The sequence below is a fragment of the Salmo salar genome, chromosome 09, assembly GCF_965601325.2.
Source record: "Salmo salar chromosome 09, fSalSal1, whole genome shotgun sequence".
Taxonomy (NCBI): domain Eukaryota; kingdom Metazoa; phylum Chordata; class Actinopteri; order Salmoniformes; family Salmonidae; genus Salmo; species Salmo salar.
Genome location: NC_138299.1, coordinates 68,622,308 through 68,650,241, shown reverse-complemented (window position 1 = coordinate 68,650,241; position 27,934 = coordinate 68,622,308). Strand labels below are relative to the sequence as shown.

General features: G+C 42.4%; 1 protein-coding gene across 5 annotated transcripts in view; it reads right to left on the bottom strand.

The window, feature by feature from the left end:
* The window catches only part of LOC106611591 (E3 ubiquitin-protein ligase RNF130), an 81,341-nt gene that overhangs the window by 17,155 nt on the left and 36,252 nt on the right, over positions 1 to 27,934 (bottom strand). For 3 of the 5 annotated variants that reach the window (XM_014211969.3, XM_082955881.1, XM_014211972.3), the window contains exons 4-5: positions 10,462 to 10,724; positions 2,432 to 2,503 (exon numbers count right to left, since the gene is read on the bottom strand). In XM_014211969.3, coding sequence (XP_014067444.1) covers positions 2,432 to 2,503; positions 10,462 to 10,724 — 335 coding nt within the window. The remainder of the gene's footprint in view (positions 1 to 2,431; positions 2,504 to 10,461; positions 10,725 to 27,934) is intronic. The other 2 variants (XM_014211971.3, XM_082955882.1) reach the window with 1 other exon arrangement.

Genomic DNA, 27,934 nt, shown 5'->3' with positions numbered 1-27,934 from the left:
GCGGTCAATCACTCCCGGCAGACTTCCTCCTGATGGAAGGTTTCAATTTCTGCAGCGCACTCCAAGGCCCATGGTTAATTCATGGCCAGAGACCTGTCTCACCCTTGACGAGGGCTCAGAGGTGAGAAGGGAAGAGGCTGGACGGAGGGGACCAACACTCTCCCACAACGCCCAACATTCTCCTCCATGCCCCGTCAGCCCTGACGCTTGTCTTCACTTGAGACATTCTAAGGATCTCCGTTACACATCAATAGCATTATACATTTTCAGTCAGATTCAGTTCCTGCATGTGTCAATGTGAGAAATACATCTGGTGTGCTCATAGGAGGATTTAGAAAGGATTTTAACCTTGGGTCTTTGTTTAGTTGTTCTGGTTACTCATGCTGACTACCAACCACATATTCTGGAATATTTTAATAATAAACACAAGCAGGTTTTGTATTGAACATTCACAAGAGCGGAAGATCCCTCAATCAATAAATCAATCCTCTCCCTTGACACGCATGGCTTTAGCCATTCTCTGCTTGTATTTTATAACCTACCCACCCCCACAACCCACGTCGGTGCTAAACGACATCCTTTAAGCTGATCCTTCAGCAGCCTGCCATCCTGCCCTATCATCCGTCCATACACTCATCAGTCACCTTTGATGACCTCATCCAGAGCTGTAAACCCTATGTGAGAGGCATAAATAAAGAAGAAAGCCTAATCCAATGATAAACGTCCCGGTGTCAGATGCTTCAGGGCCACAGACCCTGGAAGGACTTGATTAGTGAGAGAAACATGGCGGATGCCATATCACCAATGGCAAACCTGACACCAATCATTGGTTATGAAGGGAAGAAGACCCAAGAAAGGAAAGTATGGACGGGTATTGAGAGGAACATCTTAATCTGGACTAGCTACTGCATTCATCACCTCTTCCTAACATCAATTAGACAATGCTTGACCAAGGTCAGCTAAACTGGATCTTCTCCAGATCCGGAATGGAGCATGGTTCCCGCTGTGGACTATGTTGTTCTGTAGATCAGTTCTACTGTATTCGTATGGACAGGGGGTGACATTGACAAGCTCGTAACTAAGCTTAGGACCCTGGGACTGAACACCTCCCTCTGCAACTGGATCCTGGACTTCCTGGATGGACCAACCCATAGGTGGTGAGGGGAGGAAACATCACCAAGATGAACCTTAACACGGGGGCCCCCACAAGGTGTGTGCTTAGTCCCCTCCCATGACTGCGTGGTCACGCACGACTCCAACACCATCATCAAGTTTGCTGACGACACAACAGTTTTAGGCCTAATCACCGGCGACAATGAGACTAACAGGGAAGAGGTCAGTGACCTGGCAGTGTGGTGCCAGGATAACAACCTCTCCCTCGATGTCAGTAAAACCAAGGAGATGATTGTGGACTACAGGAAACCCGGGGGGTGAGCACGCCCCCCATCCACATCGACAGGGCTGCAGTGGAGTGGGTCGCAAGCTTCAAGTTCCTCGGTGTTCAAATCACTAACGACTTAAAATGGTCCACTCACGCGCACAGTCGTGAAGAAGGCGTGACAACACCTCGTCTCCCTCAGGAAGTTGAAAAGGTTTGGCAAGGACCCTCAAATCCTCAAAAAGTTATACGGCTACACCACTGAGAGCATCTTGACTCACAGCATCATTGCTTGGTATGGTAACAGCACCACCCTCGATCGCATGGCGCTACAGAGGGTGGTACGGACAGCCCAGTACATCACTGGAGCTGAGCTCCCTGCCATCCAGGACCTCTATATCAGGTGGTGTGAAAGGAAGGCCCAGAAAATCATTAGACTCCAGCCACCCAAGCCATAGACTGTTCTCCATGCTTCCGCATGGCAATTGGTACTGGTGCATCAAGTCTGACATCAACTGGCTCCGAAACAGCTTTCATCCCCATGTTCTCCATAGCTAACAGAATGGTTACATGGACTATCTGAGTTTACCCTTGTATTTTATTTCTCTATGCACACTAACAGGACTCTACACACTCACACTGTCATTCCAGCACACACACAACACGCACACAAATGTATACTGACTCTACACACATGCACATACAATCATCATACACGCTGCTGCTACTCTGTTTATCATATATCCTGATGCCTAGTCACCTTACCCCTATACATATCTGCCTCTATCACTCCGAATTCCCTGCATGCATATTGTAAATATGGTATTGAAGCTGACCCTGTATATAGCCTCTTACTTTCTCATGTTCTTCTTATTTCTTATTTGTTTTTCTCGTGTGTTTTTGTTCTACCTTATGTTATTTTTAGTGCTACATTGATATTCATGACTCCATTGTTGGGTTTGGAGCGTGGAAGAAAGGCATTTTACTGTATTTGTGCACGTGACATAAAAAAAAGTGAAACTTGAAACAAGAAAGCAGTGCTGGCAGGTGTACCTTGTCCCCTTTCTTCACCGTCCTGGTTGTCAGCTTCCCGATGGCTTTCTTAGCTGCATCTCCAAGTCGACGCTGACAGAGAAAGAGAGGGAGAAAGAGAAGTGGAGAGAGAGGAGGGAGAATATAAAGGTGAATATGGAGAGAAAATGTAGCCTGAAGGTTGAATTAACAAGAACAATTAAATATACCTTATTCAGCACAAATGACTCTTCTCAAACTAATTTCCCAAAACTCCATAGTGTAGCATTAGAGATAGCTAATTGAAGGACATAAATGACATTCACACTCATTTCAATGGTTGGGAACCTTTTTGCTTTAAACATTTTTGAACCATTGGAACAAAAATAGTGCAGTACATTGAGCTCTAGCCCAGTCAACCGAAGACATGGCAAGTTTTACTGTAAAAATAGTGTTAATAATTGATCTTTGGACTTTTCAACCGAGGGCAGAATAAGGTGCCAATGAGTGAGGTTCAGTACATTGGGACAATGTTAAAAGACCCAGAGCCAGAATCATAAGCATTTTGCAGTATTATACCCTGGAGAAGAAGAACAAGAAAATGTTAATTGTGAGGTCACAGTGTACAAAGAAACAGAACACTGTCTCATCTTTAAGGCATGGTTCTTCATGTTTCTAGAACCCTTTGAGAAAATAAGTAGCGCAATCCTTGCACAGATGCCGAAGCTTAGAAGTCAGGGTCTAATTTTAGCTATGCATTCACAGTGTGGAGAGAGACAGACATTTGTAAAGCACATATGCTGCAGAAGGGAAAGACCTTGTTCAGTTTCTTTCCACTGATTAAACAGGCTGCTGATTTAGCACCAGTACTGTAGACACAGTGACATTGATTGAGAGTGAGAGAGACAGTGTGTGCATGTGTGTGTGAGGGTGAGTGACACTCCCCCTGTGCCAAATGATCAGCAGGAGTAATAGGTCTGGTCCCTCCCATTAACTACTACTATGGCTCAGTGTGAGTGTAGTGGACTTATCTCACTGACCTAAGTGGATCTTCACTCATTAACACAGCCCCCACTGATTAATACTGCACTCTAGTGTGAAAGAATACACTGCGGTGTGTGTGTGTGTGTGTGTGTGTGTGTGTGTGTGTGTGTGTGTGTGCATGTGCGTGCGTGTGTGCATGTGCGTGCGTGCGTGTGTGTGAGAAAGAGAGAACATGTGAGCTTTGCAAACATACAGAAGCAGTTGACCAGGCAGTTTAATTAGTTTGTGGGGTTAAACTAAAACAAACAAAAGTTAGTGACCTCTTGCCGCCTCAGAGAGGAGAGACAGTGAGTGATAGTCTTTAAACTCCCAGTAATTAGTATTTAGTGACCCACAGTATTTAGTGACCCACAGTATTTAGTGATCCACAGCATTTAGTGGCCCACAGTATTTAGTGACCACACATAAACACAGATGGTGAGGGGTTGTTTCTGATAGATAGATAGCTAGCTAGTGAGGAGTCTCGCCCTGTCAGACGCTACATAGATCAGCTTGTAAACAGTCTTAAATGGCTCCTTGTTTTGTCTCCTTTTCCACAGTTGTGAAACGACATTGAAGGTTTATACCACAGAGGGAAGGACAAAAGGAAATTAGGCTATTTAAAATAATTGGGACAAGACCCACTAACCTCTACTGTCCTCCACTATCCTGGCTTAAATTTCGGGCACAATTAAGGTACTAAAGGTAGTATCTTAGACCAGACCAACTGAAAAAGGGTGTGTGTGTGTATTTTTAAAGATGCCAGACGCTAAGGAAGCAGAGTTTTACAACAACGACCCTCCATTAAGGATTCATGAACGATTTAACACATAAACATTTCATGGCTGCTTCCTCTCACAGAGAGAGAGCGAGAGAAGGGGGGAGACAGAAAGAGAGAGAGAGAAAGAGAGGGTACAGAGCAAGCGTGCGAGCGAGAGAGAGAGAGCAGAGGAAGGTCAACCGAGCCAGACATACAGTCAACAACTGGAGGTCATGAAGGTGACTGGCGCTTCACCTGCTATCCACTTCCTTTACCTGATATGAGTCCTCACAGACAGTCGACTGAATACTAGTATGTCAAAGTGACATTGAGGGCATATGCCTCAACAACATTTGTCACCACTATCTAAAGATGTTTGCACTCAATTGTTAACTTCCATTTTTTAAAAGCAGCTGGATTTTTTGTAGCCCTGGGTATTAATACCGAGACGTCTGCCTCCATTCTTAAGAAAAATATAATGGGAGAACTAATACCATTAGTACCTGACTGCAATAAAACCATTCAAGTGTGGTAACTATGAGCTAGATGTGTGGATCTCAAATTAGGATTGGACGCTAAGAAAAGATGTGCTGTTTTTCTGTTACATATATTTGAAATACGTAATTCAAATACTTTTGAGTATTTTGTAACTTGTATTTCAAATGGCCTGAACTACAATCCAATGTATTTTGTAACAAGATACTTTTGAGACCTGTACAATTGTATTTGTCTGTACAATTTTTTATAGTGGTTCATAATTTGGTGGCCCCCTTTCACCCTGCATTGGTATCAGAAGTCTGATGGCACTATGGTGCGATAATAGTGTCTGCTAAATGACCAAAATGTAAATGAAAAAATTATTGCTTGCAAAGCATGCTGGGTATTATTATAATGAGCTCCGCCCCCGAAAGAAGGCCAATAATAATAATACCTGTTGTGCTTTGCAATTGTTCATTTTTTCATGTACATTTTGGTCATTTAGCAGACACTTTTATCCAGAGTTTTATCCAGAGTGACTTACATTCTGTTAACCGGCCTGCTAGCTACCTAGAGCTACTTGGAACCCTAACTACTAATCCACGACTGGTCTATCGACGTCACCGCATGAAGAGACAAAAACAGACTTACCCCCATCGTGACGTCCCCCAAAGGCTAACTTGCTAGCCCCGGTCTGCTAACTGCTAGCTTGCCTGCCCCAGTCTGCTAACTGCTAGCCCCGGTCTGCCAACAGTGCTGTGCCTAGCTCCACTCCCACTCCCCAGGTGCTCTCATTTGTTGACTTCTGTAACCATAAAAGCCTTGGTTTCATGCATGTTAACATTAGAAGCCTACTCCCTAAATTTGTTTTACTCACTGCTTTAGCACACTCTGCCAACCCGGATGTCTTAGCCGTGTCTGAATCCTGGCTTAGGAAAACCACCAAAAACCCTGAAATCTCCATCGCTAACTATAACATTTTCCGCCAAGATAGAACTGCCAAAGGGGAGCTGTGTTGCAATCTACTGCAAAGATAGCCTGCAGAGTTCTGTATTACTATCCAAGTCTGTACCCAAACAACTCGAGCTTCTACTTCTAAAAATGCACCTTTCCAGAAACAAGTCTCTCACTGTTGCCGCTTGCTATAGACCTCCCTCTGCCCCCAGCTGTGCCCTCGATACCATATGTGAATTGATTGCCCCCCATCTATCTTCTGAGCTCGTGCTACTAGGTGACCTAAACTGGGACATGCTTAACAACCTGGCCATCCTACAATCTAAGCTTGATGCCCTCAATCTCACACAAATGATCAATGAACCTACCAGGTACAACCCCAAATCCGTAAACAAGGCACCCTCATCGATGTCATCCTAACTAACTCACCCTCCAAATACAACTCTGCTGTTTTCAATCAAGATCTCAGTGATCACTGCCTCATTGCCTGCATCCGTAATGGGTCTGCGACCAAACGACCACCCCTCATCACTGTCAAACGCTCCCTAAAACACTTCTGCGAGCAGGCCTTTCTAATCGACCTGGCCGGGGTATCCTGGAATGAAATTGACCTCATCCCATCAGTAGATGACGCCTGGCTATTCTTTAAAAGTGCCTTCCTCACCATCTTAACCTGTTTGGGCTAGGGGGCAGTATTGAGAATTTTGGAAAAAATATGTGCCCATTTTTAACTGCCTCCTACACCAACTCAGAAGCTAGAATATGCATATTATTGTTCAGGTTTGGATAGAAAACACCCTAAAGTTTCTAAAACTGTTTGAATGGTGTCTGTGAGTATAACAGAACTCCTATGGCAGGCAAAAACCTGACAAGGTTTCATGCAGGAAGTGGCCTGTCTGACAAGGAGTCGTGTGTCTTGCATCTGTTTATTGAAGAGTAAGGATCTTAGCTGTAACGTGACAATTCCCAGGGCTCCAATAGGCTCTCAGAACCTGGGAAAAACCTGAACGATGACGAGGCAGCCTCTGGCTGAAACAGATTATCGCCTTATCCAAGTGGCCGATCAGAGGACCATTGAATGAGGCGCGTGCACGATTCGCCCCCGTGGAGAAATTTCATTCGGCTGTTTAGCTTATTGCAGATTCCCGGTCGGAATATTATCGCTTTTCTACGAGATAAATGGCATAAAAATTGGTTTTAAACAGCGGTTGACATGCTTCGAAGTACGGTAATGGAATATTTAGACATTTTTTGTCACGCCATGCGCCATGTGCGCGACCGTTATTTACCATTCGTATAGTGTCTAGAACGCACGAACAAAACAGAGGATATTTGGATATAACGATGGATTATTTGGGACCAAACCTACATTTGTTATTGAAGTAGAAGTCCTGGGAGTGCATTCTGACGAAGAACAGGAAAGGTAAGAGCATTTTTCTTATAGGAAATAGGATTTTGGTGAAGGCTAATCTTGCCGGGTGTCTAAATAGCTAGCCGTGATGGCTGGGCTATGTACTTAGAATATTGCAAAATGTGCTTCATCCGAAAAGCTATTTCAAAATCGGACATATCGAGTGCATAGAGGAGTAATGTATCTATAATTCTTAAAATAATTGTTATGCTTTTTGTGAACGTTTATCGTGAGTAATTTAGCAAACTGTTAGTAAATTCCCCGGAAGTATGCTTTTTCTGAACGTCACATGCTAATGTAAAAAGCTGTTTTTTGATATAAATATGAACTTGATTGAACAGACATGCATGTATTATATAACATAATGTCCTAGGTGTGTCATCTGATGAAGATCATAAAAGGTTAGTGCTGCATTTAGCTGTGGTTTGGGTTTTTGTGACATTATATGCTAGCTTGAAAAATGGGTGTCTGATTATTTCTGGCTGGGCACCCTCCTGACATAATCTAATGTTTTGCTTTCGTTGTAAAGCCTTTTTGAAATCGGACAGTGTGGTTAGATTAAGGAGAGTCTTGTCTTTAAATAGCTGTAAAATAGTCATATGTTTGAGAAATTGAAGTAATAGTATTTCAAAGGATTCAAAAATCGTGCCACTGAATTCAGGTGGCTGTTACGTAGGTGGGACGAATTCGTCCCGCCTTGCCCATAGAGGTTAAATAAGCATGCCCGAATCAAAAAAACTAGAACTAGGAATAGATATAGTCCTTGGTTCACTCCAGACCTGTCTGCCCTTGACCAGCACAAAAACATCCTGTGGCGTTCTGCATTAGCATCGAATAGCCCCAGTGATATGCAACTTTTCAGGGAAGTTAGGAACAAATATATACAGGCAGTTAGAAAAGCTAAGGCTAGCTTTTTCTAACAGAAATGTGCATCCTGTAGTACTAACTCAAAAAAGTTCTGGGACACTGTAAAGTCCATGGAGAATAAGAGCACCTCCTCCCAGCTGCCCACTGCTCTGAGGCTAGTAAACACTGTTACCACCGATAAATCCACTATAATTAAGAATTTCAAGAAGCATTTCTCTACGGCTGGCCATGCTTTCCACCTGGCTACCCCTACCCCGGTCAACTACCCGGCACCCTCCACAGCAACCCACCAAAGCCCCCACCATTTCTCCTTCACCCAAATCCAGATAGCTGATGTTCTGAAAGAGCTGCAAAATCTGGACCCATACAAATCACCCGGGCTAGACAATCTGGACCCTCTCTTTCTAAAATGATCTGCAGAAATTGTTGCAACCCCTATTACTAGCCTGTTCAACCTCTCTTTCATATCGCCTGAGATTCCCAAAGATTGGAAAGCTGCCGCGGTCATCCCCCTCTTCAAAGGGGGTGACACTCTAGACCCAAACTGCTACAGACCTATATCTATCCTACCCTGTCTTTCTAAGGTCTTCGAAGGCCAAGTTAACAAACAGATTACCGACCATTTCGAATCCCACCGTATCTTCTCCGCTATGCAATCTGGTTTCAGAGCTGGTCATGGGTGCACCTCAGCCACGCTCAAGGTCCTAAACGACATCATAACCGCCATCGATAAGAGACATTACTGTGCAGCCGTATTCATCGACCTGGTCAAGGCTTTCGACTCTGTCAATCACCACATTCTTATTGGCAGACTCGACCGCCTTGGTTTCTCAAATGATTGCCTCTCCTGGTTTACCAACTACTTCTCTGATAGAGTTCAGTGTGTGAAATCGGAGGGCCTGTTGTCCGGACCTCTGGCAGTCTCTATGGGTGTGCCACAGGGTTCAATTCTCAGGCCGACTCTCTTCTCTGTATACATCAATGATGTTGCTCTTGCTGCTGGTGATTCTCTGATCCACCTCTATGCAGACAACACCATTCTGTATACTTCTGGCCCATCTTTGGACACTGTGTTAACTAACTTCCAGACGAGCTTCAATGCCATACAACTCTCATTCCGTGGCCTCCAACTGCTCTTAAACGCAGGTAAAACTAAATGCATGCTATTCAATCGATCACTGCCCGCACCTGCTCGCCCGTCCAGCATTACTACTCTGGACGGCTCTGACTTAGAATACGTGGACAACTACAAATACCTAGGTGTCTGGTTAGACTGTAAACTCTCCTTCCAGACTCACATTAAGCATCTCCAATCCAAAATTAAATCTAGAATCGGCTTCCTATATCGCAACAAAGCATCCTTCACTCATGCTGCCAAACACACCCTCGTAAAACTGACCATCCTACCAATCCTCGACTTCGGTGATGTCATCTATAAAATAGCCTCCAACACTGTACTCAACAAACTGGATGCAGTCTATCACAGTGCCATCCATTTAGTCACCAAAGCCCCATACACTACCCACAATTGTGACCTGTCCGCTCTCGTTGGTTGGCCCTCGCTTCATACTCGTCGCCAAACCCACTGGCTACAGGTTATCTACAAGTCTCTGCTAGATAAAGCCCCGCCTTATCTCAGCTCACTGGTCACCATAGCAGCACCCACTCGTAGCATGCGCTCCAGCAGGTATATCTCACTGGTCACCCCCAAAGCTAATTCCTCCTTTGGCCGCCTTTCCTTCCAGTTCTCTGCTGCCAATGACTGGTACGAACTGCAAAAATCTCTGAAGCTGGAGACTCATATCTCCCTCATTAGCATTAAGCACCAGCTGTCAGAGCAGCTCACAGATCACTGCACCTGTACATAGCCCATCTGTAAACAGCCCATTTATCTACCTACCTCATCCCCATACTGTATTTATTTATTTATCTTGCTCCTTTGCACCCCAGTATCTCTGCTTGCACATTCATCTTCTGCACATCTGCCATTCCAGTGTTTAATTGCTATATTGTAATTACTTCGCCACCATGGCCTATTTATTGCCTTAACTTACCTCATTTGCACTCACTGTTTATAGACTTTTTGTTTTCTTTTGTTCTACTGTATTATTGACTGTATGTTTTGTTTATTCCATGTGTAACTCTGTGTTGTTGTATGTGTCGAATTGCTACGCTTTATCTTGGCCAGGTCGCAGTTGCAAATGAGAACTTGTTCTCAACTAGCCTACCTGGTTAAATAAAGGTTAAATATATTTTTTTAAATAAAACAGGCAGTGCATTCAACTAATGTAGATAAACAACCACATATCACAGTCATAGCAAGTCATGTGTTTATTTGTTACCGTTACTGAGAATGTTGTTGTAGTGAAGGCGTGTACTGGGAAATGTATTTTGAAATGACAAAATACCTGTAGGTATTTGTATTTTATCAAAATACAACTCTATAAAAGTACATTGATAAATTGGTATTTTTGTAACAAGATACATTTTGATGCATCTTTTGCCCATCTTTGACCCTAAGTACATAAAAAACAAATAAATACCATATTGTAAAAAAAGTGTAACCATTAGCAAACATACTCTATGTCCTACCTGGCTGCGGTCACGTGCGTTCGTAAAGCGTATCTTCTGGATGAAGTAGAAGATGAGCCAGGCAGAGGAGATGATCATGAGTACGATGAAGGAGATGGAGACGAAGACCAGGGAGCCGCGGTTGATATTCTTGGCCTGGCCACGCTGGCCCACCACCACACTCACCAGCACCGTCAGGTTCCTCTCCAGCAGACCCAGGATCTCCTTGCCGTACGACTCAGTGATCATCACCGCCACAGTGTCACCCGTACCTGATGAACACAGTAGAGGGGAGTTAATAGCATAGTGGCTAGGTTTTTGTGGTAATCCAATCAGAGCTTTTGCATGTTTTCTTGTGACACGTCAAGTCAACGAAAGCAATGACCAGTTAGTCCCGATCCATGATTTTGGAGGCAGTCAGTTAGCATACACTTATTCACAGTTTGCACATTTTCCCTCCACTATATTCAATCTGCTAGCTTTTAAATGTCAGATCCATAACACAATACTACTATTGGATAGGCAATTTCGCGTCAACCATATTGACAGGATCCACAGAGCAAAGTCAATAACAGAGCGCCTTCCCATCCTAAATCAGTAGATTAGAGGGTTTCCAACCAATTTCTCTTTAGCCACTATGAAAAGACCCATAGAGCCAGTCACCAGTCAACAGATTCTCATTCCTCTACATGGGCAGATTAAGGATCATTAAATCAGTTCCCTGTGTTAGCATTTCAAGGCGTTAAAGTCCTGGAGCTGGGTTTTAATAGGGTGTCGTAGAGAGAGTCTGCCATCCATCTGCATGGCATCACCAGCCAGTCCCAATAGACAGTGTCAGCAGATCAGATCTACTCTCCCTAGCGCAACCCATTCCTCATTTATTAAGACAGGGTTCTGAACACCTGCACAGCCAACATAGCTGTGTAGTGACGGATTGAATATCCCATGGCCTGAGGGAATACATGTGGAGACAAGGGAAACGTGTAAGAGAACATATAATATATCCATTATGTGAATAGGGGCTCCTGAAATGTTGTATACCCTATGTGAAGAAATGTGAAATATTATGCCAACAAAGGTGATGTGGTATAATGGAATTCATTCATGGACAATGACCGCAATGCATTGCAGGGCATTAGCCAGTGGAAAATAATCACTGTTTATTTTAAACTATATAAGCAGTGGTAGCCATCTGTGATCATCATAATCATCTCCATTTTAAGTTGGTGGTAGTAAGAGGGTCCAGACAGCTGACTGCTACAGGCCAGGGGGAGTCATGTTACTGCTGGAGACGACTCCTCTCTGTCCCTCTGGGCTCTTTACCACAGCTTGCCTTACCACTAATAGCAGCTGAAAGTGCACTGTGTGTGTCTGTGTGTGCTCGTGTGTGTAAGGGTGTCTACTGTACATCAGTGTGTGTGTGTGTGTACGGGAATCTGTCTAAATCTACGTGCCTGTTTACTACACATCTGTGTGTGTGTGTGTGTGTGTGTGTGTGTGTGTGTGTGTGTGTGTGTGTGTGTGTGTGTGTGTGTGTGTGTGTGTGTGTGTGCGCAGTTTACCTTGCCTCAGTGTTGACCAATGGCACACTGGTCACACACACACCAAGGCCATGAGATTAACACAACCCACCACCACGACTGTTCTGTGCTACCTTATAGCCTAGCACAGTATACAGTAGACTCCATCGTGGTGGCATCCATTGCCATTTCGGTAAGCAAGCCTAAGCATGCAAACTCGCCAAGTATATTGACATACCAACTGAAAATAAAGGCAAACATTCAGAGAGACACACACACACACACACACACACACACACACACACACACACACACACACACACACACACACACACACACACACACACACCTGGGATGAATTAGTTTCATGAGGGCTTGGTCTTGGGCAGGAAACATCCACTTTGAGTGGAGAAAACATCAGGCATCTACCTTTCTCCTGTAGAACACATTCTCAATTTTCTAGAGACGGTGACTATCTGCATTCTCACTGTGACATAAACCTCTCTTTCTTTTTCTTCAGACATCCCTCCTTTTGAACTTGTATTTTTTTAAATTTTTCTTACAGACATCCCCATTCCTCAAAGATGTCAAAACGACAAACAAGCCAGTGCCCAAACTGCTTCATCCTCTTTCCCTCGTCAGATATTTTGTTTGTTTGTTGCACTTCCAGAATTAAACCAACATTGTGACAAAAGAAGCATGAAGACTATCCTTCACAGATCATTTGGCTCCTAAAGTCCTTGAAAGTTTGACTTTGAATTATCAATAATGTTACCAGATGGTAATTCCTCCAGAATTGGCCTAAAAATATATGTTTTCTTAAGAGAAAGAGAGAGATCAAAAGAAAAAGGGAGAGACAGAAAGAGAGAGAAAAGGGCTGTAATTCAGAGGGCTGGGTATAATGACTCCCTGTCGTGCAGGCTGAATGACAACAGTTAAGTCATTACACTATTCGCCTCTCTACCTCGCTCTCTCTCTCTCCATCTCTATCTCTCCCTCCTTCTCTTTGTACCTATCCTTCCCTCCCTCCCTCCCTCTCCCTCAGTGGAAGCCCTCTCTTAAAGGTGCCCTTTAGCCAAACGCCACCGGGCTACTGACTCAGCGTGTTTGGGGAGCACGGGTGCCACGGGATATGGGGTCATTGAGAGCACCCTTGCACTGAGCTACCTGACAAACAGCGAGAGGATGGAGGGAGGAAGGGATTTCTTCACTTCAAACTCATGTGTCAACAGACCACAACTTAATTCAACCGCACCAAAACACTACTCTAATAGACGGGTTGGTTGTTTAGCAACAAAATCGAGGCATGCGCAACGATGGGGCAAAACCGACGGGGTTGGCTTAGATTGTTGAAAACGTAAATACATTTGCACAATGAGCACTTGTCTCTCAAATACATCACTACAGTTGTTGGTTAGCTAGTTAGCATATTTTAGTCATATTAGCATTAACATGAAATCAGTAAAAACACCTCAAACCAAGAAATGGAATCAATGAAACGAGCTGAAGTGAGCCACTTACAATTCCCCACATGGCAGTGTCATTCTTGCTAGCAATCTGGCCATCCAGAATCACAACAGGCTGACTTCTGCCCCATGGAAGTGCACACATCGTTTTTGTGACATTGTCAGCTAATCCATCTATGGTCCCAAATTGAAGGGCGTCCACAGAACAACCACATTGTGGTTGGCATGTGGTCAACCGCTGAAAAACAAGGTTCAAATTAACAGTAAGTTGTTAAACCACTGACCGACAACCTAGTTGGTCTACTGCTGACTATTGCAGTTGAGCTATGTCTACTCAAACACACAAATACGCACGCACTTACGCATGACACGCACGCACACATGCACAGAAAGACCCAAACACAACCTACTATAGATAGGAATTGCACCCCATTTCAATAGAAATTGGCCCTCACTTCACTATCTAATGGCCATAAAGCAAGCAGGACAAACAACAAACAACAAAGAGAAAGAAACCTTGACCTGAGACACGCCCCCTTGCCCCCGGTCCTAATACTGTACATACACACACACCAGCTCCGCTTATCACGAAAGAAGTGCAGCTGGCTTTACAATATGCTCTATTGCCCAGGGTTGATGGGAAATCACGGCCAGTCAAAACTATGGCGCTGCACAACGGGCCGCTCCCATTAATCATTGGTTTTATGGGGCTAGGCTATGCTAGTTCACCATAGACCAAGCACTGAACACACATGTAGGGACCTGGCCGGGCTAGACTAGGCTAGGGTACCATAGACCCAGCACAGTTCACGTGTTGTACCAAAGCCCAGGGGGGAAAATCAGCCATGACTCACATTGACTTATTAACTCCAGTGCCTCATGCCAAAGGTGTGGGATGTGAGTGTGGGAGATGGATAGCAAGAAAGCAGATACGAATGTGTGCGTTTCTGAAAATCTGTAGTTATGCCTTTGGAAAACATAACCCATTTTTTATTTATTTAAGATGAACTAGTCCACTTCCCCCCTCTGTAATGCTGAAAACATAATAACAAGCTGACACAGAAAAAGGGAGCGATACCTCGGGTTGACCTTGGACTTTCAAACTTCACTTAATTTGGATTAAACACATATCGACTTCTGGACACGTGATGTCTTCTGATGGAACTCTACACCAGTTACTCATAAAACAGAACACGGCTAAAGTAGTTTCCTTTTATTACAATTCAATCATTGTTTGTTCTCTACAGCTACTGACGATAGCTAAGTAATTCGATTTTAGTTGCCAAATGTCGTCCTACAGTAAATACATGATGGCATAAGGGCAACGTAATGTCAAGTGGAAGGTAGCCTAGCGGTTAAGAGCATTGGACTAGTAACCGCTAGGTATCTGGTTCGAATCCCTGAGATAACTAGGTGAAAAATCTGTTGTGCAATTTTTTTGTGTAAATACTTCTGGATTAGAGTGTCTGCTAAATGACTAAAATGTAAATAATGTTGCTAAGTGTCAATGACTTTGTGCAGAGGGGAATGATATATGTGACCGACCACCTCGATTCGGTCTTATGTAGCAAAATCTGAAAGTGTTTTTTTATATTGGATAAAAATAGAGACTCAGAGCTACTAAATGGTATATCATACGCTGCAGTTAAGGAAGAATGGGAAAGCAATTCTGCTTTGAAAGTTGATGCACTTGTAACCCCACTTTTCAGAAAATGGCCTCGAATGTTTGGTACACCTACTGGAGAGCTCTTCTTTGTCTACAACAATTCAGCCTCTTTCACATCCTCTTAAGCCTTAGCCCCACCCATTTCTTTAAGGATTCACATGTGAGGCCATGTGCTAAAAAAGGGGGAAAAATATGAAATGCTTATGCACTGAGTGACAGTAAATTGCCCGCTGCAAATTGAGGACACACACACACACACACACACCCACCCCTCCACACGCTGCTTCTAATCTGCAGCTTTTTTTGCAGTGAGAGGGAGGTATCTATTTAGACATATTAAAACACTACCATTTTTTCCCCGATCACGAGTATCATCCGATCCAACTAACAATTGTTTATTTACAGACACGATTACGAGTATGGCCATGTCGGCACACCCCTACCAGACACGCTTGTCTAAATTGATGGGTAATGTGAAAGAAATGCTATAACCACCCAGCCACATCTAGCTAAGTGGATGGGTCACTATTGTCTAGACATGTACACAGTGGTGTAAAGTACTTAAGTCGTACAGTAGTTTACTATTTATATTTTTTGATTATTTTTACTTCACTACATTTCTAAAGAAATGAATGTACTTTTTACTCCATACATTTTCTCAGACATCCAATTAATTTGTTCTTAACTGACTTGCCTAGTTAAATAAAAGGTACAAATAAAATAATAATACAAAAATAAATAAAAAATCTATCAAAAAGTACTCGTTACATTTCGAATGCTTAGCAGAACAGGAAAATGGTCCAATTCACCCACTTATCAAGAGAACATTCCTGGTCATCCCTACTGCCTCTTACCTGGCGGACTTACTAAAACACACATGCTTCATTTGTAAATTATTTCTGTTGGAGAGTGCCCCTGGCTATCCGTAAATGAAAAAAAAACTAACATTTCAAATGATTTATACTTTTACTTTTGATACTTAAGTATATTTTAGCAATTACATTTACTTTTGATAGTTAAGTACAGTGCATTCGGAAAGTATTCAGACACCTTCCCTTTTTTCCCATTTTGTTCAGTTACAGCCTTATTCTAAAATTGATTAAATCATTTTTTCCATCGCAAAGATTCAACCAAGACTTCAAACTAAACTTGCTGAATACCTGGTCTGCATACCCATTGTTTGCAAACCCATTGCTGTTTGAATGAATCTTGATAACAAAAAAAGAAAGAACGCACTGCAAGGGTCGCAAATGCAAGTGTTTTGGTCGCAGTTTTGAGCCCTGCACACACTCAGCCTACAGGTTTTGGGCTGATAACAACCCAAAACACAGTAAGACGCTGAACTAGAATGAGACTGCAGGGACCACAAGAGCAGGCATAAACAAGTTGAGCTCTCTCTCGCTCTCTCTCTCAGCAGTTATATGTAAATCTCCAAAGCTAAGTCAAGTCTCCAGACAGGCATTCACCACAGAGGAAATCAGACAGAGCCAGGCAGGCACGTGCCCAGGCATGTTTACATGCCTCACTCTTTGGCTTTGTTTTATGGGTGGTGTCTAATGGCTGAACCTAGACCTGTCGTGATGGCTTGCTTCCAGATACTGATCCAAGGTCTGGTTCAGTTTTTCCCCCTTATGGTCAAGGGTAGGATTGACAAAAGCTCAGCGTTTCCTAGATCTGTGACTATGAGGAAATTCTATTCAGAGATTGTGTGACTAAATTACATCTTTTGCACCCCATTACAATACAAGCACTTCACAGCAAAAGCACCAAAGCAAGGCCTTTTCTCATTTTCGTCCTCTCTTTGTCTCACCACCATCCCCATACACAACAGAGATCAGAGGCATGTTTATGAACATTAACACGCACACATAAATCCTCGTCAGCACAGTCAAACTTGCTGTTGTCAGTGTTATCTCTGCCCCATATCTCCACACAAAATCTCTGGTACAGTGCCTTCAGAAAATACTCATACCCCTTAATTTATTCCACATTTTGTTGTGTTACAGCCTGAATTCAAAATAGATTAAATAAAACATTTGCTCACCCATCCCAACACAATACCCCATAATGACAAAGTGAAAACATGTTTAGACATTTTTTCAAAAATCTTGAAAATGAAATACAGAAATATCTCATTTAAATATGTTTTTTACATTCCCACCCCTGAGTCAATACATGTTAGAATCACCTTTTGCAGTGATTACAGCAGTGAGTCTTTCTGGGTAAGTCTCTAAGAGCTTTGCACACCTGGATTCTGCAATATTTGCACATTATTCTTTTTAAAATTCTTCAATCTCTGTCAAGTTCAAATTTCAAAATCAAATCAAATGTATTTTTATATAGCCCTTCGTACATCAGCTGATATCTCAAAGTGCTGTACAGAAACCCAGCCTAAAACCCCAAACAGCAAGCAAAGCATGTGAAAGAAGCACGGTGGCTAGGAAAAACTCCCTAGGAAAAAGTTGGTTGTTGATCATTGCTAGACAGCCATTTTCAAGTCTTGCCATAGATTTTCAAGCCTTGCCATAGATTTTCAATCTTATTTAAGTCAAAACTGTAACTAGGCCACTCATGGACATTCAGTGTCGTCTTAGTATGAAACTCCAGTGTATATTTGGCCTTGTGTTTAGGTTATTGTCCTCCTGAAAGGTGAATGTCACCCAGTTTGTGTTGGAACCAAGTCTTCCACTAGGATTTTGCCTGTGTTTAGTTCTATTCCTTTTCTTTTTATCCCCCCCAAAAACTTTAGCCCTTGCCGATGACAAGAATACCCATAACATGATGCAGCCACCACCATGCTTGAAAATACTAAGAGTGGTACTCAGTGATGTGTTGTGTTGGATTTGCCTCAAACATAACGCTTTATATGCGCTGACCAACTCGCACAATGTAGGTCGTTGGATTGCACAAGCAATATATAAGATGCCGGAGCTGTGTCTATTTCGGCCAGTTCCGAGATAAAGAAAAACACCTGAATTTCCAATGTAGTAATTGCCGAAGGCTATAGAGAAGAAGTTGCTACTTTGAGTAAACAAATTGCTAATTTGTACCAGCTATTGGGGAAGCCACATCCTCCTACCTTCTCGTTCTCCACTCCATTGGCAGCAAACACCACCAAGCTGAGGGGAGTCTCACAATCGGGAAGACTATTGTCGTTGGATTGGCCATTGCCGCGGGGGATGCTGGTTCTTCTCCAGAGGCTGCAGCTAGCGACTCTTTTGTGGATCAAGATATCCAACCATGGAGACACATCGCGGTACGGTGTGGGACTCAATGCCAGCGAGGACCTCTATCTCGACCCTCTACAGCGACGGAAGCAATGAGTGTTCTCCAGATGTCAAACAGCTTTGCTGCTTTAGATCCTGAGCTCTGATCCCCGTGATCTGTGGTGGCCGAGTTGGAGTTGGAAAAACCAAGAATAAAAATGGAGCTGTGCAAAAGGCTTCGGAATAAAACAATAATGGTAAACGGCTAGCTACCATTTTAAATCGGGAGCTCAATGGTAAAGCAAGTGTCAATCCAAGATACATGCACACTTTGTTTTCCAGGTGCTAAAGTCACCGAATACATTTTAATTTTACCAGTAGTCAAAAAGCAGATTCCTGACCTGACAACAGTTGTGTTGCACGCTGGTTCAAATTACATTATGGGAGTGAAGTCTGAGGGACTCAGAAACAACTTATTGTTGCTCTTGGAAACAGCTCGAAGCCTTGAGGGAAGAATCGTTATCTCAGGAGCCATCCAATCTCATCGCCATTGTGGGACAGAGTTTTATTCATATGTGGTCTTTTCATCTATGGCTAACGCGTCTTTCTAAAGACATGGACACGTCATTTGTTGACAATTTTGAATGCTTTTTCCAAAAACAGAGGAACTTCGTCAATAATGGAATTCATCTGGGTGAAAATGGCATCTGCCTCCTATCGTCCAACATGGAAAAGGTACTTAAACAATAAAAAACGATATAGGGTTAGTCCCAGTATTGCTATAGCAAGTATTGTATCAGACTACCATTTAACCACGTTTTCATAAACGTAGGGGTAATGTACTTAGTAATCTTGTCCCCATTCACATTGTTCACACTGGCGATTATACTTTCGCAAACACCTCAAGTACCCCGGTTGATATCAACAATCCACGTTTTTAAAAACTGTAAGGGACTTGGGTTTTTACATTTGAATATACGTAGTATATTGTCAAATGTTGATTTTATTAAGATTTTAGTTTCTCAGGCTAGTCCTGATTTCGTTGTTTTATCTGAAACTTGGTTATCAAGGAGTTCTAATGATGCAGATATTGCACTGGATGGGTACAATGTTTTTAGAGTTGACAGGGTGAGTGGTGCGGGAGGAGTTGCTATCTATGCTAAAAATGACCTGTCCACTGCACTAATTAAATCTGTCTCCATTCCAAATCAAGTTGGAGTGTTGGCTCTGTCTTACATTAGGTAACAACTGTAAAGTTACAATTGTTGGAGTATATCGCCCACGTTCTGCTAGTAAGAATATGCTTAGCCATTTAACAGAATTATTAGCCACTTTTATATCAACTGAAGTCATTTTCCTACGAGATTTTAACTTTGATTGGAAAACACAGGACTCAGACAGTTTTAAAGACTTTTGTACTGAGGTAAATCTCACACAATTAATCACTGAGCCAACAAGGCCAAATCTTAAGGTGCCTACAAAGTCCTCGTTGCTTGATTAAATACTAACAAACGCACCTGAGAAATATAGAGCTAGGGGAGTATTTCCATTAGGTGTCAGTGATCACTGCCCCATTACATGTGTTAGAGATGTCAGAATTCATAGGGCCAAACCTTGTATTATCACGAAATGAAATGACAGAAACTTGAGTGAACAAGCTTTCTTACAGGATCTTTCCCATAGTAACCTTGAATCTATTTGTAATATACATGGAACCAAGTTGACGTTAGAAAAGTGTACTAGTGTTTTTATTTCTATTGCAATAAACATGCTCCATACACTAAGGTTAGAGAAAAACATTTCTGATGCTATTCGTAAAAAATATGTAGAATGGGCTAAGGCTAGAGAAACGTATTCTTGTTCTGACTTGCTGACTTTTAGGCAGCTGAGAAACCTGTGCATCAGACTTGTTAGAAGAACAAAATCGGATTACTATGTGACTAGTTTAAATGACTGATGGGAATCCAGCAAAATTCTGGAAAGTAGTTAAACATTAAAGAGCAATATGCACTCCACACTCCCAAATCAGATAGGGTTGGATACTGGACTCATTACTGATAAGAACACCATTGCTAATGCCTTCAACAATCACTTCATCGCAGCAGGCAATCTTTCTGAGAAAATGTCGACCACAAATGACGGAAGAAAAGATGCATATGAAGGGATTATGCACGAGTATGCTGATGGTCAGGGTTTCTCACTAAGCCTCTTCACAGAGAAGAAAGTTATTGATGCCTTGCTAGCCATAGACACTAAGAAAGCAACAGGGGCTGACAAACTTGACCCAGGGTTGCTGGCTAGAGCTGCACCACTTATCTATGGTGCTCTTACTCATATTCTTAACCTCACGTTGACCTCTGGGGTCAAACCCAAACCTTGATAATTATTGACCAATCTCTAAGCTGTCTTGTCTTGCAAAAATGTTAGTCATTGGTAAATGTACAGCTGCACTCTTTCTTGTCTGACAGCTGCATACTGAACAAATTAGCAGTCCGGTTTTAGACCAGGGCACAGTACTATCACAGCCACCACACTGGTTGTAAATGATATTGTAAGAGCCTTGGATAAGAAGTTGAACTGTGTTGCTTTGTTTCTTGACCTGTCGAAGGCTTTTGATACAGTTGATCATTCTCTTCTGCTGAAGAGACTGACCTCATTGGGGTCGGCCTCAGATACATGTTTGTGGTTTCAGAATGATCTCAGTGATAGATCTCAGGCTATTATTTCAGATTGGGTAAAATCAGATTTTGTCACTGTTCACAAAGGAGTCCCACAAGGTTTTATTTTAGGTCCTTTGTTATTCACTATATACATAAATGATATCTGCAACATTCATATCTATGCTGATGACACAGTACTATATGCCACAGCCCCATCACTCGCTCAAGCATTTACATTCCTGCAATCTGACTTTCAATTGATTCAAGATGCACTTGAAAATTTTAGGCTTGTGCTTAATTCAAGTAAAACTAAGTATACGGTATTTTCACAATCCAAAAGTATACAATTGGAAAATCTGAACATTGCTACCCATGATGGCTCTCCTTTGGAACATGTTCCCACCTATAAATACCTTGGAATTTGGTTAGATGATAATATCTCTTTTAAAACTCATGTAACTGAGCTGGTAAAGAAGCTGAAATTGAGAATTAGATTTTTTTAATAGAAATACATCTTGTCTGTCATCACAGAAAGGAAATTGTACAGGCCACTTTTATGTCAGTGCTTGATTATGGTGATGTTTTATATATGCATGGATCAGCATCAGTACTGAATAAATTGGATGCAGCATATGATGCAGCGTTGCGCTTTGTTACTGGTGCAAACTTTTGCACACATCATTGATTTTTGTACACTTCGGTTGGCTGGGACTCCCTGACATTTAGAAGGGCCAAACACTGGTTGATATTGGTTTATAAAGCTGTCTTACAGAAACTTCCTAATTATCTTAACTCAAAAACCCAGTGGTCAAACAGTATTTATCAGACTCGGTCACGGGATATGCTAGTGCTAGAGATACCCCAGATTCACTCTGAGTTAGGCAAAACGGCATTTAAATATCATGCTCCACACTCATGGAATGAATTGCAGAGAGAACTCCAGATAGATGTTTTGGTGCCTGTAAGACAGTTTAAATGCACATTACATTAACTTTTTATTATAAATTGTGATTGCTTTTTGTAATGTGTGTTTTGCTTATAGATGTTTATTTATTTTAATATTTTTAATCGCCATCTTGTACTTTTATATGTTTTAAATTTGTTTAGTTTTAAATTCTTATTCATTGCTTTGTTGTTTTTATTGTTGTATCACAGGGCACAACTGTAAAAGAGGCTGTCTCAGCTTAATTCCCATGTTTAAATAAAAGTTAAGTGTATTTCTTTGCTACATTTTCTGCAGTTTTACTTTAGTGCCTTATTGTAAAAAGGAATATTTTATTCTGTACAGGCTTCCTTCTTTTCACTCCATCATTTAGGTTAGTATTGTGGAGTAAATACAATGTTGTTGATCCATTCTCAGTTCTCCTATCACGGCCATTAAACTGTTTTAAAGTCACCATTGGCCTCATGGTGAAATCTTTGAGCGGTTTCCCTCCTCTCCAGCAACTGATTTAGGAAGGACACCTGTATCTTTGTAGTGACTGGGTGTATTGATACACCATCCAAAGTGTAATTCAATACATGCTTTTAATTTTATTTTTACCCATCTACCAATATGTGCCCTTCTTTTCAGACGGATTACCAGGACGTGTACTCCAAGCATGTGCTAACCAACTGGCAAGTGTCTTTACTGACATTTTCAACCTCTCCCTGTCTGAGTCTGTAATACCAACATGTTTCAAGCAGACCACCATAGTCCCTGTGCCCAAGAACACTAAGGTAACCTGCCTAAATGACTACCGACCTGTAGCACTCACATCTGTAGCCATGAAGTGCTTTGAAATGCTGGTCATGGCTCACATCAACACCATTATCCCAGAAACCCTAGACTCACTCCAAATTACATACCGCCCCAACAGATGATGCAATCTCTATTGCACTCCACACTTCCCTTTCACAACTGGACAAAAGGAACACCTATGTGAGAATGCTATTCATTGACTACAGCTCAGCATTCAACACCATAGTGCCCTCAAAGCTCATCACTAAGCTAAGGACCCTGGGACTAAACACCTCCCTCTGCAACTGGATCCTGGACTTCCTGACGGGCCGCCCCCAGGTGGTAAGGGTAGGTAACAACACATCCGCCACTCTGATCCTCAACACGGGGGCACCTCAGGGGTGGCACAACACCATCATTCAGTTTGCCGATGACACTGGTCAGGCCTGATCACCGACAACAACGAGACAGCCTATAGGGAGGAGGTCAGAGACCTGGCCGTGTGGTGCCAGGACAACAACCTCTCCCTCAACGTGATCAAGACAAAGGAGATGATTGTGGACTACAGGAAAAGGAGGAGCGAGCACGCCCCCATTCTCATAGATGGGGCTGTATTGGAGCAGGTTGAGAGCTTCAAGTTCCTTGGTGTCCACATCACCAACAAACTAACATGGTCCAAGCACACCAAGACAGTCCTGAAGAGGGCACGACAAAACCTCTTCCCCCTCAGGAGACTGAAAAGATTTGGCATGGGTCCTCAGATCCTCAAAATGTTCTACAGTTGCACCATCGAGAGCATCCTGATGGGTTGCATCACTGCCTGGTATGGCACCTGCTTGGCCTCCGACCGCAAGGCACTTCAGAGGGTAGTGCGTACGGCCCAGTACATCACTGGGGCCAAGCTTCCTGCCATCCAGGACCTCTATACCAGGCGGTGTCAGGAAGGCTCTAAAACAATGTCAAAGACTCCACCCACCCTAGTCATAGACTGCACGGCAAGCGGCACCGAAGCGGCAAGTCTTGGTCCAAGAGGCTTTTAAACCGCTTCTACCCCCAAGCCATAAGACTCCTGAACATCTAATCAAATGGCTACCCAGACTATTTGCATTGCCCCCATCTTTTACGCTGCTGCTACTCTCTGTTATAATCTATGCAGTCACTTTATTAACTCTACCTACATGTGCATATTACCTCGACTAACCGGTGCCCCCAAACACTGACTCTGTACCGGTACCCCCTGTATATAGCCTCGCTATTGTTATTTTACTGCTGCTCTTTAATTATTTGCTACTTTTATTAATTTTTGTAGGTATTTTTCTTAAAACTGCATTGTTGGATAAAGGCTTGTAAGTAAAAATTTCACTGTAACACCTGTTCTATTCGGTGCATGTGACAAATACAATTTGATTTCCTTTGTCGAGGCATTGGAAAACCTACCGGGTTTTTGTGATTTAATCTGTGTTTTAAATTCACTGCTCAAGGACCTTACAGATAATTGTATGTGTGAGGTACAGAGATGTCATTCAAAAATCATGTTAAACACAATTATTGCACACATAGTGAGTCCATGCAACTTATGTTACTTGTTAATAAATGGTCTACTACTGAACTTATTTAAGCTTACAATAACAAAGGGTTTGAATACTTATCGACTAAAGACATTTCAGATTTTCATTTTTAATTAATTTGAAAAAAACATTATGGGGTATTGTGTGTAGACCAGTGACACAAAATCTCAATGTAATCAATTTAAAATACCGTATCTACGGTATACCGAGATATTTAGTAATAGCTACCAGATGGTTTTTCAAGGTATTTGGAAATAGCCACCGGATTTTTAAAGATTTGAATAATTGTAGATACTTAAGTAAATACCTGCAGTCAACTTGTGCAGTACGTTAGGAGAAAAAGCAGATTGCGTTCTTCATTTCACCTGCTCATTTATTTTTCATTATGAAGTTTGCCGGTAGTCCCCAGTCACATGTTGTTTGTTTACAAGCACTTAACAACGAGAGACCGGAGTCTTGTGAGTCACTCACTGTTGTGCAGCACGTGCCAGGTGATTTAGTTACTGTATCTAATTCACAACTAAATGTTTGCCAGCTAGATATCTTATAACAATTAAGTTAACTGTCTAAAATGTGCAAAATGCTCTGCATTTGTGCATTTGGTTTGCTACCATAGTAGCTAGGTAGCTATCTAGTTAAGTAGTTAGCTTCTTCCAAAATCAACCTTCGCTTGGTAACAGCAGAGAATCCCGAGAGCCTTGCTGTCTAATATTTTGTGTGTGTGCAGCCAACTGTGAGTAGCATTTTTAAAATAATTTTAGAACTTTATGAACTGGGATGTCTGTCCTGCAAATCGTTTACAGTGCCTTCAGAAAGTATTCACACCCCTTGACTTTTTCCACATTTTGTTGTGTTACAGCTTGAATATAAAATGGATAAAATTAAGATTATTTTTGTCACTGACCTACACAAATGAATTACAAATGAAAAGCTGAAATGTCGAGTGAATAAGTATTCAACCACTTTGTTATGGCAAGCCTAAAGTTCAGGAGTAGAAATGTGCTAATATGATTGTGTGTGCAATAATACTGTTCAACAGGATTTTTGAATGACTACCTCATTTCTGTACCTCCACACATACAATTATCTGCAAGGTCCCTCAGTCGAGCAGTGAATTTCAAACACAGATTCAACCACAAAGACCAGGGAGGTTTTACAATGCATTGCAAAGGGCACCTATTGGTAGATGGGTAAAAAAACAAAAAAAAACAACATACATTGAATATCCCTTTGAGCATGGTGGTTATTAGTTACATTTTGGATGGTGTATCAATACACCCAGTCACTACAAAGATACTGTATAGGTGTCCTACCTAACGCTGTTGCCGTAGATCAAGGAAACTGCTCAGGGATTTCCCCATGAGGCCAATGGTGACTTGAAAACAGTTAAGTTTAATGGCTGTGATATGAGAAAATGATCTTAATTGACATAGTGAAAAGGAAGCCTGTAGAGAAGAAAAAATATTCCAAAACATGCATCCTATTTGCAACAAGGCACTAAAGTAATACTGCAAAAAATGTGGCAATGCAATTATCTTTTTGTCCTGAATACAAAGTGTTGTGTTTGGGACAATTCCAATACATTACTGAGTATCACTCTCCATATTTTCAAGTATAGTGGTGGTTGTATCATGTTCTGAGTATGCTTGTAATCGTTAAGGACTGGGGAGTTTTTCAGGATAAAAAAGAAACGGAATGGAGCTAAGCAGACACCACCCAAGCTTGGGATACCACCCAAGCCTAGCATGTGTACACACACACACACACACACACACACACACACACACACACACACACACACACACACACACACACACACACACACACACACACACACACACACACACACACACACACACACACACCTTCTTCCCTCAAAGTCAAATGCATACATCTCCCATATCCCCGTGATATTGACAAAAAACTCCCATCCATGATAAATGATGTGCTTTTCAAGCAAACAATGATCAATACTTAAAGGTTTGCGCTCGGGGAAACTATCAGAATTCCACCATTCGTTCATGATAGAAAATGACCTTATAAATTAGTCATGGCCCCCCTTCTATATTTATAAAAGCCCATCGATCCCACCCAGACAGTGCTATCACACCTTCTGACTCATTCTCCCTCTCCCTACCCCTACCTCTTCCTCCCTCCCTTTCCCATGTTGCTCCTCTCCTCCCCGCCTACCGTTACTAGACTCAAGCAACCACTGTTTTCCCAGCCAGCTCTGTCACTTTGTTTCATTTTTACACTCCCTCTCTCCCTTTTTTCCTTTCCTCTAACCACCACTGCCTGCCTGTCTGCCTTCCCAGCTATTGGCTCCTCAGCGCTATAGGGATGCTACACCAGCACCCGCCCTCTATTTCTCTCCCTCTCTCTCATTCTCTCTTCACCTGCTCACTAGACTGTCTCATTCATGCAGGCTTTTCAACGCTACCTTGAATTAGCTCAGGGCATCCCCTGGGGTGGGGGGATGCTAAGGTGTTGTACAAAATGTCTCTAGGCTAGCCGTCAGCTACTTTCACTCACTCACTCATACAGTAGACTCATTCATGAAGTGTCCGATTATGTTTTAACGGATGTTGTTTTCTTAGAGATGCTTCATGTAAAAGTTGTGATCCAAAGATCAGAAGTTCTGAATGTACTCATACGAATTCACATTGTGGCTTAAATAAGCTGAGACTGAGACAATGATGCTATCAATGACAGAGGGTGAGTAGGAAGAAATGCATGTGAAGCAAAGGAGAGGCGGAGGGAAGGATAGAGAGAGGTGACAATGCTGTAAATATGTTTGTGTGCCCGAACATTCTTCTGTGTGTGTGTGTGTGTGTGCACATGTTGCAGTGTAACAGAACACCGGCCATGCCCAAGCCCGCTGGCTGTGTTGGTGTTTAGCTGTGGTGGTGGCTGAGGTCCAGCATGCAGGAGTCAGTCTCCATGTCCTTCAGTCCAGTCAGGACAGCCACACTGTCTGTGCCCTGTACTGTCCTCTGCAGCCACATCACAAACGACAAACTGCCAGAAAACAAAACTGCACTACGACTGCTACACATACACACACTGTCAATAACCCTTGGCAGACGGTATAATTGTCATACACCCACAACCACAGCAGGCTAGCTAGCTATAAGCACCATATAACAAAAGCTAAATGCTAACTTCACCACCATCACAGGCTAAGACACACCGAGCAGCAGATTCTCTCAATTCTATATGTCAGGGGTAGTACTCAAATACTATTTGAGAAGGTCCAGTCACACACATTTCCAAGGTGACAAAGGTCTGGATGGATAATGTCATTTATCTGCGTAGTAACAAACCTCCACCTCGCAACCCCAAAAACTGTTCACATACTCCTCTTGTTGGCAAAGAGAAAATGTTGCAGTTTTAAAGCTAATTCCCCACAATTCGACACATTTTACATGGGGACATTTTTGTTGTTGTTGCAGTTTTAAAGCGAATTTCCTGCAATTCTATGCATTTTTCCATATCTTATATGTGTTCATATGACACCAGGGGTCAAAGCCCGACCTGCGATCCATATTGACCCTGTTCTGGGTCCGGATCCGGTCTGCGGACCACCAGTTGAGTATGGAGGCTATATGTATTGCGATTCGATACTGTGATTTTATTGTCAATGTTTCACACATATCGCTCACCATATGTCTGCTGC